The following is a 13,169-nucleotide window of genomic DNA, read 5'->3' as shown; positions in this document are numbered from 1 at the left end:
CTACATCACGGCAAGGTGAGAAATTAAACTACTTTCTTTAAAAAAACAATACTTTTAGTTGGTGTTAAAGGTGGAATTAAACATTACTCCATAGTGCTTATGGGGTGATGTTTTCATGAGTTGGGTCCAGTTTTGTTTGTACCTCGTGCACCTGCACAATATATTCCTAATGACAGTTTCACTCACTGATGGATAGTTGGTGGCTGTAATGCACCAAAAAACATAGGAGAGTGCCACTTAGCCAACACGGATGTAAACAATGTAGGTCTCAAAATATTCAAATAATCATTCTTGTAAATGTTTTACAAGGAAGAAAACATGTTTGTTGGGCCTCAAGGTGTAACACTGTTGAAATAACTGAGTTACAAGAAAAAAAACCCATAAAGGGTAACTTAATGTTGATCTTTATGTAGAAAACAGTTTTATTTCCCCAAAACAAGCCGTACAGAGCCCAGCCTTTACTGCCAAATATTCATGTGAACAAAACTAACAAACTGATGTAGGTCACAGCCTAAAAGCAATGTCACAATACTGCCTCCACTTTTGTTGAAACAGGGTTTGTAGTTTGGACCTTTTTAACACTGACTGAAAGCACACAACAAAAACATCACCATGTTTAACATCAGCAGATGGAACAATATCAACCATGTGTAACGTATGCAACTTTAAAGATGCTTTTGCAGGCTTAACCAATGTAGATATAACCTTTACCTTTAGATGAAACAATCCACTAAAGGTTATCAGATATATTCATCATCCAGGCACATCCAGCATGTGTATCACTCTCATTTCCAAATAGGCAAACTACATTAGTGTCTCTCAAAAAGCGGCGCACAGAAGCAAAGGTTAAGAGGAATTTATGCAAATGTGAGCTCCGCTAATGCACTCACCACACCTACAAAGACTGAAACAGATTTTTTTTCTTTGCTTTTCACCTCACATAGTTTGTCAGAAACCAACGTTTTTGTTGACCTTCAAGGATGGCCACCCCATGCTGTTTGTAAATTTGTTACACAATGTGTTTACTTTACAATAATTTCACGTCTCTGACATTCTGAGGGTAGAGCAGGTCAAAGACAAGATGTCAATATCTGAGTGTTTTAGGTGAGAGAGATGTTTTAGTCTGACCTCAACATCAATATCAAGGTCTTTAGCTGGCATTTCTCCCAGTTCCTTGAATCATTTGACAGGTGATTTACTCTGTTGTCACTGTGTGGTGGTGAGTGGAGGCGTGCTTTCTGAAGATGCCCTGTTCGAGGTCTTTAAATGGTTATCAACATCAAAGCTGGGTTACCAAGAGAGCAACGACCCCAAAGTGCCAGGGGCCAAAGAAGTTCAAGGTTGGATTCATGCCAGTTAGTTTTGATGATCAGTTGCAAATATGTTAGGGAACTTACACTACTAAGTACAATATCTACTGAGGTGGCCCCTGCACTATTAACTAATGTTGTGGCCCTGTGTAGTAGATGTGTCAAAGTCTAGTATTTTAGACCTAATAATTTTAGTTGTAAGTTAGTTATGGTACATTTAGACAACGCTATAGTTTGTGGGGCGACAGATTACCGTAAAAAAGGCCTGTTCATTACTAGCACATCCACTGTGTTGTATTTCCCCAGTATGCAGAAGCTGGTCCTGGATGCTATCAGACTTCAGGGTAATGTTGGCAGCTCCTGCTCTTTATTGGATTAAGGGAAGTTTAGACTCCAGCCAATGTTATTTGAGATAGTCTTTGCCAAACACTTCGGTGAGTCATCATCCAAAAAACCTTTTCTCTTGTAATGTTAAAAGTGAAAACATTATATTTGGAATATGAACAAATATGTAAGCTGAGTAGCCAAATATGGTTATGTTAAAATGAAATAACAATCTGTTCTTACATTTTTCCTTATCATATCAATGATTCTAGGACCAACAAGCTCTACACTGCAAAACATGAACACTTATTACTTGTCAATTATTGCTGTCTTTGTCATCTGACTTCTTCCCTGGGACATGCAGCTTTAGCCTCAATCTTTTAGCACTACAGTACATAATGTATGTAGCCACCAAGTTCATATATAAGGCCCCTTTTACAAGATTCTCCTTTTGATATAAGTCAGATGGATACATTAAAACGTCAGCCAGTCATGGTGTTTTCAACCAGCTCTAACATTAGCTTAATTAGCATTCTAGCTACAGTTTATAAAATCTGCCAGCAAAAGTTGTTTGTTTGTTGTTTGTTGTTGTTGGCTAGAAATGAGAAACCTGTTTTGGTCTTCATCTGTCTGAAATCAATGACCCATTGTTTCAATCTTAATATTGTAAGTCTGCCACCATTGTGTTCTGTCCGTCAGCCAGGATTGAAAGCTTGTAATTTGTAACAGTGTAATTTAGGGGACAGGGCTTAGCTATGGTCAGTTGCTTTTTTAATTCCATGTGGTTTGTCATAGTGGAAGACAACTGAACAACAGATTAGCATATTAAAAATATCACAATTTATTCTCTTGCCTTGTATAGGCCCATAGAAGCACAGAACATGTTTCTGCCCATAACTGTTAACATGGCAAATGTTTCATTTCATTTTAGTTTACCTATAATCATTCAGGTTAGGAACATAGGGACCAAACACAGGAATTCTTTCCTCAGGGACTTGTGGAGGTTAATCCGGCCATGTTTGATATACAACAACAGAAGTTGCAAGGATATCTAAATGAGCAAGAAACAGAACATGATGTTCAGATACTGTATACACCACACAAGAATAGAAAGAAAAACAACTCAAAACAAGTATTTCTATTAGAGAAAAGTTGCTGTGGTAACTTAATTATTGGGTTTGCTTCTCATAACAATGCAGCAGCAATAGCAGCGCTGAGTGGTGCCGTAGGCAGACTCGGACCGACTTCTCCAAGTGGATTGATTACTCTTGTCTACAAAATGGAGCACACAGATCAATTTGTGTCTTTATTATAATACACACAGGTTTTTCAGCACTGCTGTATTCTACTCCACTCCTGTCAAATGCGATCTCATCTCTCCTGTACAGACAGGTGACAAATGAAAGAAATGTGAGTGCAGATGCTTTCACACAGGACAGGAGGGTTCATTGAAAGATTTTATGAGTATGGAAATGATGTGAATCATATGCTATATGGCCTTCACAGTCACCACATCTCAACCTAAGGCTCTGGAGCAACGTGTTAGACCTTCATCATCAAGACACCAAACAGGGGAATAATTTCACACTTTATGTTTGTATGCACAGTATTATTTACTCTGTCCTTATTCGACGAATGTGAGTTTTTTGAGCTTGTAATGCACAGTCTGTTTTGAAGTGTTGTCAATAAAATGGAGCTGATTTCAGAAAGTAATTTCCAGCAAATCTGACAGGAATGTTAAAACACGATCTGGAGGCGAGTCCTTGAAGTGAGCACCACCAGTGAAGACAATATTGGTATAAATGGAATATCATGTACTGCTGTCTTCTTCGTTGTTTTAGCATAGTTATGAGTAAGTAATGCACACAAAAGCTGTGTCCCAGTCCATCCTACATACTAAACCTAAGCAGGTTTTGAGTAGTGTGTTTACTGAGCCAATGTAAAGTGTACCCAAAACACTCAGTATGCATACTAGAAAAAAAAACCCTGATTTTTGAGTGTACTGTTGATGTATCTCCCGCAATGTAAAGATAAAGATAATTGTTCATGGTGGTGAAACAGCTTCAGGAACATTTTCTTTTTATTGCCATCTTTCCCCAAGGCTTAGTTGTTCCCATCCCTTTAGGAATTTCACATTTTGTAGTTTTCTTTTAGATGTTAATCTTTCTATCATCCAGTGTGTTTTAAGATAGGTTTTGATATCTGATATATTAAGCTGTGTGCATATTTTCTGCTTTACTATGAATGCTTTTCCAAACAGGATTATAATGTTACTGATGTTAGATTTGCTGCTATTTAAGTCTCCTAAAATTACACTTTGTAAATTTGACCCCAAAATAAGGTAACAATAGGACAATACCACATCAAATCAGATCAGCATCAGATCGATTCCTCGTCATCACTGTAAAACCTACATGAGCAAGTTTGTTCCAGCTATACAGCATCTTTTTGGTGGGTAAAAGGCTCAAATCTGTATTTGTATTATATGTGTGGATACATCTGGGGTCGAATTATAGATAATATTAAATACATCTTTCCATGGAATTATTATATTAATTGAGTCTTCCCACTTATTTAATGCATTTATTGGATCTTTAATGATCTTGTCTTTGACAATATTATATTTATGCATTTTTAAAATTAATTTCATTTCCATTCATCCATGATAGGTTTCTGCCATATGGGTGGCGTACGGATTGTTGTCTTGGTTTTTCAGCAATTACATGTTTCCAGATGTTAGATAAGAAAACATTTTGCTGTATCTTATTTATCACAGCTTGATTGCCATTGCGTGGTACACTTACGGCATGATTTAAAAAACAGTATGCAGTAAAGATTAGCGTTTAGCATGCACTGCACACAATTGATTTAGTATTAAAAAAAAGTATATGGAACTGGGACACAACCACGTACTCCTCTGATAGACCACATGCTACTTGTTGATGGTTTGATGATAGTGTGTCCTCGTGTATGGCAGTGGTCACAATGTGTGTTTAAATTATTACATCTCAAATCCCAAATAAGCTTGGTAATTCACCGCAAAAGTCAAAAGCAGATATAAAATATCGATCCTTGTCTGGCAGAGGCATTAAACACTGAGACTTAATATCACAGCCTCCCATTCTGTTTCTACGTTGACAATACAGCTTCAGTATGTGGGCTACCACCTCCATAAAGTGACTCTGACCACAGAAAACATTGCTTTCTCATAAGCCCCCCGGTAAGTTTGATATAGCGTCGGGTTCACAGGTGTCACTTCACTGCTAAGTACTCCAAAGACCGATGCAATTGCATCCTTGCCCTGCACGTATTTAACAACCCACAGCGAGCTGTGGTGAGCCGCGTTGAATCTCTTTTTATTGACCATTTAAGCTCCTCGCTTAAGGCCAAGTAAAAGCTCCTGTATAACAAAACAACAAGATTTTCTCCTAGAAAGAGGCCGCCTCGCTGAGAATGTGGCCAGTGTTAAGAGCGTAATAAAAAAAGCAGAGGTGGCGTGGTGTGTGCTCCTACGCAAGAAATTAAGATGAATGGTCAGTGGCGACTCCGAGTTTTCAGCACCGCGGACAGCTCCTGCAGGGCTCCAGGCTCAGTGACTGGACGTGATGCAGGATTTCTGCGCATATATCAGGAAAACTGTCACACTGTGTCAATGACAGACAGCTAGAGCATAATGTAGAGACAAAACACTTCATACTGCACTCTTATTGGGTTTCTTTCTATCTATCTTTTTTCTTTCTTTCTGTCTTTTTTTTTTTTTTTTTTTTTGGATCGTGCAAACGCAACCCCCACCCTCTCGGGAAACCATCACAAGACCACTTGAACACCCCTCCTCCTCCTCTTCCTCCTCTTCCTCTCTGTGTTATATACCCTCACTCTCCAAAATACCAGCATCACTGAGAGTACATGGGAGAGAGTTATCTTGCCCACCACTTCCTCAACCAAACCTACATGAGAAGTGGCGTGTTGGTAAAATGCGAGAACACTTGGGCTTCCTCGGTTCGATAACGAGCATGTCCGAAACTCTCCTCCCTTTCCTGGGGGTTATGTGAACGCACAGGCTGCGTTGGCTTCTCGTCAGACGCTCCCCAAGACCTCGCAGAATTCAATCGTGACGGATCCGTCCCTCCGCTCCCACTCCTGTTTAAGATTCCGCAGTTGACAAGACGGAGCTTTGCCCTCGCCGCATCCTCCCTTCTTCTGACTTATTTCACGGAAAACTGGAATCTGGCCGTTTTTCTGGAGGATTCAACCAAGTTTATCATACGAGGAGTTTACAATGACCGCTACCAAGGAGCAGCCGAATCAGAGACAGAATCAGCCGCAGCAGGATGAGGTGGGCAATAGGCTTTTCTTTTGACTTGATCTGCAGGTTTCATGCACTTTATCCAGGTGAATTATGCTAAACTCTATAAGATAGAGCTCAATTCATATGTCAATCACATGTAGCTTTATTCTGATTGCTTAAGCGGACTCTGGCAGGCAGTTCTGGACACATACATGAAGTGAAATCTGTAAAAACACATTAGTTGCTTGGGTGTTTTGCCTGCTCCTTGTTTCCATCAGCATCGGTTTTCTGTACAGATGAGGCGGTGACTATGGCGGGGGCTGATTCAAGTTGGGCTGCACATGCCAATATTAAAACAATTACCGCCGTTGCCAGCTGTACCTGGAGCCCATTGTCAGCTGTCAAGACTGGGACACAGAGATCTTGAACGCCGTGGGCACATGCACTGTCAGTGAAGAGGAGAGAGGGAGAGACTGCGCAGGGCGCATTGTAATTCAGCCGTTGCCTCCTGTCAGCTGCCCGCGACACCTTGAAAGAGAACAGTCGTGGAAAATCACTTTGTAGGGAGAGGAGGGGTGGAAGGGGGAGGTGAGGGGGGGGGGGGGGGGGGGGGGCACAGTATATGCAGTTTCCCTCCCAGATACACTCACTATGTCTTAATAACCGCGCTCTGTCTCTAATACAGTCACCTTCAAACGCTCTCATTAGACTCTAGGGGTTAAATGTTCCTGTTTTAGGCACCTTTACACAGGTGGCGTTGCTCACTGCAATGCTTCTTCTTTAAAGGATCCAGTGGAATGAGATCAGGGTCTTTACCAGGACTGGCGTGTACAAGTTGACAACCATGCGCCAAACCGCCAAACCTCTATCACTATCAATTATTAATTTCCCATTTCTAAATGTTCTCAGTGTTCCTTAAGGCACATGTAACCTCTACTCAGTCAATGTGCTTTTATATTAGACCAATACTCTAATTCTGGGAAGGATAGAAAATTCATCTATTTGACTGTGGGTCTTCCTCTGAGAGATTGCCAAATATACTCTGGGTGCTCCTAATTGAATTCAGCCTTGTAGCCCTATTATTCTAAGAAATCAAAACCTCTGTCTCATAATTGAGTTCCTGTGCCTGAAATACTAGAAGGCCTCATGAGATGTGATTGAAATATTATAGCTTGCAGTGTTCAATACCCTTTCCTCTATATTTAAAACTCAGCGGACACTAATCAGTGGCCCTCAGGCCATTCCAAAGTCATGTTGTTGATATTATGTGTGAGCAGTGATCATTGATTTAATTAGTGATTATACTCTATGATCAAAACTGTGAGTAGCTGTTAATGAAGCCTGCTGTTGTTTCAGACATCTTAAATGTTTTGATCCATTTATTAAGCTGCTGGATGCCCTTTATGCTGCAAAACAGCTCCAAAATATTGTGAAAACAACAGTTTTTCGAAAATGTTGGTACATTAAATTGAGTCAGTTATAAAAATCATAAAAATTCAATGAAATCCAAAAGTGTGTTTTTTTCCCACAGTACACTGTACACTGTAAAAGCCTTGGTGAATTTTTGATCACCTCATGTTGTGCAGTCAGTTGAAGTTATTGCGTAAGATTCGTGCAGCAGGCTGGCATCACGTTTGCGAGCGTTGGGGGTGAGAGTAATGCCTTAGCAGAGCTGAAGCTATTACTGTCCAGGCTCAGTCAACCCACAGTCTGTATACATAGCTCTTTGGCAGGCTCTTAACTGAGTTACTCTTCATCAAAGTTGCATGACGATGCTAAGAGGAATTACAAAAAAGGAAAGCACTGAGGGATCTTTAAATAATAGGTGAAGAAGAAAACTGAGCCCTGAGTTGTTTTATCATCTGCTTGGTGGGGGACCAGTGATTTTCTTTTACTAGTGTGTTTGCTTTTGCTACAGTTTGTCTGTTGTTGTCTGCAAGTGTTGTTGTTGCTTTGAAAGTCTTTTTGTTTGTGGTTTAGTCAGAGCTGCAAGAAATGTGCATATATTGCGTAACATAATTCCATAACATCCCGAATAAAACTGGTGGCAACTGTAAGGAACAAATCCATAGTTCTCCAGCTTTTAAGAAATTTTGTCCAGTTAAGAATATCGTGGCCAACTTGTTTCTGTGGTTTTGTTTGCAGCAACATTTACAGCTACAAGAAAAATGCATTAATCATCGCGTCCTGTGGGTGGTACCATGGGTGGTAAAGGGTCAAATCTGATTGGTCTACTTCAACATTTTAATTCAATTCAATTCAATTCAGTTTTATTTATATAGCATCAAATCATAATAAAAGTTATATCAGGGCACTTTTCACATAGAGCAGGTCAAGACTGTTCTCTTTAATTTACAGAGACCCAACAATTCCCCCATGAGCAGCACTTGGCAACAGCGGCAATGAAAAACTCCCCTTTAACCGGAAGAAACCTCAAGCAGAACCGGGCTCTGGGTGGGCGGCCATCTGCCCTCACTGCTTTTTATACAAAGATATTTGTGAAAAAGAGCATAAAAAGCCATAAAAGCAAGAAATGGATAAAAAAGACTTGGCACCACTTTCTGATAACCTTTGTAAATCGTTAACAACAGATGACTTATTAATAATGTATACATCAGTTATTAACCATTGACATATGAATAACCTTTGGGTTGCCAGAAGGTGAAAAACCATATCAGACACATATTATTCAAAGTATTTTTATATATCTTAAAACATGTCTGGAAGGGATCTTTAATACATCCTTAATGAATAAGTGGACTGTGATCCAGATTCTTCACAGAAGAAGGACGGTAAGCCAAAGTTAGTAACTGATGTATAAATAAAATTAATCAAGCATATGTTACAACTTAGAAACTCTTTGCATAAAGATTGCCTTAATAGAAAGTGGTACCAAAGATTCAATATTTGACATTTGACTTAACAAAACCCTTGAAAACAAGTGGATAAATACTTTTGATTTGATAACACAGCACACTTAACTAATGCAACCTAGATGTGAATATGCAGAACTTTTCTTATCTCCGTTGATAATTGAAGAGAGTATGTATGTAACTTAAGTCAGCCACCTCTGATCGGGAGCGCTGAAGCTCCCTTGGCAGTCAAGCTGTACAGTGTAGCCAATCCCTCTTTAGTTTCCCTGAAAGAAAAACCTGAGAACAAACTGACTCATTTGACATTGGCTGGTCTCAAGCTGTGTTACTGCCTCCTGTAACCACAGACATAATACAAGCTGACTGAGAGGTTGACCTCTCTGCGTGACCTCGTGGCCAGCCCGGGCTCTGTGCAGTCAGTGGGGTGTATAAACTTACCACCTGGCCTGACAGAGTGTCCTCCTTCACTTTGTTAATGGAGCTGTTGTTGTCTGTGCTTGGGACAAAAGGCAAGCGTTAGGAGAAATGGATGCCTTCCTTATTGTGAGTGAGAGTAGGGATTTCACACGCTATGATCCTCTGACTCAGGAAACTGTAATTCACAATAATGGAGAAAATGTCCACGCACACTGCTGCTGCTGCTGCTGCTGCTGTTTCACTGTGGCCTCATAGAGAGTTCATCAGAAGGGGATGAGCAGGGGCAAGGAGACAGAAGAAAAGAAAGAGATTACGACGGAGAGATGAGATAAGCTGAAAAAAGAAAGGGATCAGAGGTTGGAGAAGTGTATGATTAAAAATATGAAGGGAGAGACATGTAGGGAAGAATCAGGGGGAACAAACGCTTAATGGAGGTGGAGAACAGGAGAGGAGGAGGGGAAAGGTTGGAAGACAGGAAGTACAAAAGTGTAAATGACCAATTGATTTAAAGTGGATCCAGAGGAAGAGGACATTGGGAGGGATAAAATAGAGGAAGAGGTGTTAAGGTGAAGATACATAGATTGGGGAGTGTGACGAGAAGGACAGACTCAGAGGCACACAGACTATTGTGGCTTTTATCAATACAAAGTCATTACTGCACCAAAAACGACACATATGACCATTTTCTGATCTGCTCCCACCACGGTTAAGGTATGTTAGGTTTAGAATGAAAAATATAAAAGTTCATTCATGTCCTGCACTGCACTGTGACTGCACTGTTTCATCTGTCTCATTTAAATTTTATATGTTGTCAAGATGCGTTTTTATGTCTTATGTAAATAATTGAAAGAAACAACCAGTGCTCTTGGTTTTCCAGCTCAGCATCCTCAGCAATTACCTCCATATTGCACAACTCTGCACCTCACCGTTTACGTCCAGTTATAACGTTCAGTTACAACGTTCAGTATATGTAGAGAGGCAAAAAGTAAGGCCCCCAGTATGCTTCACAAAAGTACGCAAATGGCAACGCTTGGACAAGACGGCGCAAACGCGTAACCCTGGTGAACATACTCAATGTGCACGATCAATCTCAGTCCTCAAGGAGGTGATATAAGCTAGTTAAAGCTAATCAGAGTGTTTCCGTAACCACAGTAGTAAACAAACACGGCGTCTGTGGAGGAATGTGTACTACACAGAAGAAAGAAAACACAGCAACCTTTGATTCGCTCACAGTGGAAGGATGGAGAATTCCTGTCTGAATGAAAAGGTGACAAAGTTCAGCTGAACTGGTCAGCATGATTGTTCTGAGTGGAAGTGAACCCAAACCAAAGGGCTCAGCTTTCTCTTGTTGTTTCATGCTATAACGACCTTAGCTGAAATGCTCAGACTGCTGCTTGTGTTGTGTTAAAGGAGACATATTGTGTTATTTTCTGTTATTTTTAGACTGTTAGGGTGTTGGATGTGTATGTTAAACATGATCAAGTTCCAAAACTTGAGCTGGATGTATGTGTCCAAAGCCAGGGCTTCAGTCTGCTGTGAACGCTTCGTTTACAATGTAACCTCTACTTCCTCCTTTTTATGACATCAGATTGTTTGCACATGCCCACAAACAGCTGTCCGTTTCATAGTCTATGTCGCTAGGGTTGTTGGATGGTTGTTCACGTTGTCCACTCGCATATTTCGGATCGGACTCTGGCTCAAACAGGTAAAGATGTATTTGAGAGGTTTTCATTTTGAGTAAAGACCAAGAAAAAGAAGTAAAATCCTACTACTGTTGTTTGTTTATGTAGCCTCCTGCAGCTTACAGAAAGAAACTGGCCAATCAGAGCTGGGCTCATCAGGAAGGGGGCCTTAAAAAGACAGGCGCTAAAGTGGCCTGTTCCAGAAAGAGGCTCGACTGAAGGGCCAGAATAAGATAAATAAGGAGTTTTTTTTTTACTGTAAATCATGCAAAGATATTTCAGTAGAGTCTCAGAATAAAAATATAGACCCATAAATGTGCATGATACGTCCCCTTTAAGAATTTTCACACCATCATTATACAGCAAAACACATTTTTGAGTGACACTGGACATATTAAAATGTGCAGTCAGTGTCATTTAACCTAATCAGGAGTTTTTTAAAGATATAATCCAATGTCAACACGCTTGTCTGACGGTAGGATTGTGTTTCTCTGGTAAGGACAGTCTAACCATACTGTGGGATGACAATTTGTGAATGTTAAATGTTGATAATAGTGTGTTTATTTCCCTTTATTTAGTATGCGGTTGCATTCATTGATTCCAGGAGGGGAAAGAAAGAAAGAAATTGAGAAAGAAAGGGCATGAGATGATTGGAATTTTAGGAGACAGAGCTGAAAAGTGCCTGTAGGCAGAAGGTTTGTTGTAAATATTCTAGCAGTCCTTTTGAATACAGGATTTGTGTTTGTATGCATGTGGCTTAAGGTCATCCCAATAAATGTTTAGCCCACATCTGCACTCATCTCTGTCTGAATACTGAGGTCACAGAGAAGTGCATGTCACAAATGTGTTTCCTTACAATACAATAAAATATTATTTGTACTCACAGGATATGGAGCTTATACTTTGCTGTGGATTTAGATTAGATTTTTTTTAAAATGCTTTGTCAATCTCCAAATTAAATCACCTCCTTCTGCCTTCTGATTATGCTGGGCATATCTTAGTGAAAATGCATTAATCAAAAGTTCTTGACAGATAGTTGCTGACAGAGAGGAGGCTGCTACTCTCCCATGTTGACTTTTCTGTCCAAATTGTCCCAGCTCGGGTGGTGATTCACACTTGCGACCTTTGTGTCATAAGCTTTCTTCTGTATCCTGAGGCGGACGGTGCCCCAAATTAACCGACTCTGACACATGTTCTGTCCTGGAAAGGATTAAAAGGCAATTACAAAGTTTGAGTCATCAGGTGTGACACAGACAGGGGACAGACTGCAGCCAGAGCTGAGATAACAGGAATTAGGAAGGAGGAACAGTCAGACCTTGTGTGTATGTGTGTGTGTGTGATAACAGTGGATAGCTTGTAAGTGCATGTGTACGTGAAGTGAAAACACACAGCTCAGCTACCTTAATCCACTCAAATTTGATAGGTCCAGGAGTAACCCCATGGTATCTTCTATTGAGAACCATCTTTGGGACTTTTTGTGCCGGTGGGCTCTTTGTAGATGCATGTTTTTTTTTCCTTTGCTGGCTTCAAAAAATGTTTAATAAACTCAAAGTTGCTTCAGGGCAACTTTCTCCAGCAAAAATATATCAGCTCAAATTGAGATGCCATAAATTTGCCTCAGTAACTCAGTTGAAATTCAGGGCATAGAGTAGACCTTCAGTAAGTAGTAACCACAAAATGGACATCAGCAACAAGAAGAACTATTGCAACAACAAATGTCCCGAGAGTCCCAAACTCACTGATGCAAATTCTCCCTTTCTTGTATAGAAAGCATCACACACATGCAGACTGAACATGAGCTGTCTGTGTGCAGTTTATGTCAACATGTTACATTTCTGGGCACTGAAATCCAGATGCACATGACTATCAGCTGTGTATAAACTTATTAATATCCATTTGTGAAGTTTTAAGACACATACTGGTCTCATATTTACCTGCCAATACTGTATATCCCATGAACTGTATGCCACTAGCACACAGTCTCCCAAATGTTCAACTATAGAGACTATTTTTGGTTTTTTGCATGAATATTGCTCTCATTAATATTGACAAGGGGGCTCATGCCAGGATTTTAATTCACCACTATAGTTCATCAGCTCAGCTCAAATGAAGTGCAGGAGTGTTTCTGGCAAACAGGGTTTTCTGCACTTGCAGGACTTATTGTTAGCATTTGAGGGCAGGCAGGGATCGATTTCACTCCCAAGGGTAGATAATCAAAGACTCATCTATCTATCTATCTATCTATCTATCTATCTATCTATCTATCTATCTATCT

General features: G+C 40.1%; 1 protein-coding gene across 2 annotated transcripts in view; it reads left to right on the top strand.

Moving 5' to 3' along the window:
* The window catches only part of LOC137192318 (inactive dipeptidyl peptidase 10-like), a 204,262-nt gene that overhangs the window by 89,661 nt on the left and 101,432 nt on the right, over nucleotides 1–13,169 (top strand). The window contains exon 1 of one of the 2 annotated variants that reach the window (XM_067602906.1): nucleotides 5,378–5,970. The exons of the other annotated variant lie outside the window; for it this stretch is intronic. Coding sequence (XP_067459007.1) covers nucleotides 5,914–5,970 — 57 coding nt within the window. The 5' untranslated portion in view covers nucleotides 5,378–5,913. Of the gene's footprint in view, nucleotides 1–5,377; nucleotides 5,971–13,169 lie in introns of those variants that run through there. 2 annotated transcript variants of the gene reach the window in all.

The sequence above is a fragment of the Thunnus thynnus genome, chromosome 11 (genome assembly GCF_963924715.1).
Source record: "Thunnus thynnus chromosome 11, fThuThy2.1, whole genome shotgun sequence".
Lineage (NCBI taxonomy): Eukaryota > Metazoa > Chordata > Actinopteri > Scombriformes > Scombridae > Thunnus > Thunnus thynnus.
Note: the sequence above shows the minus strand (reverse complement) of the source record. Positions and strands in the feature narration are given on the sequence as shown.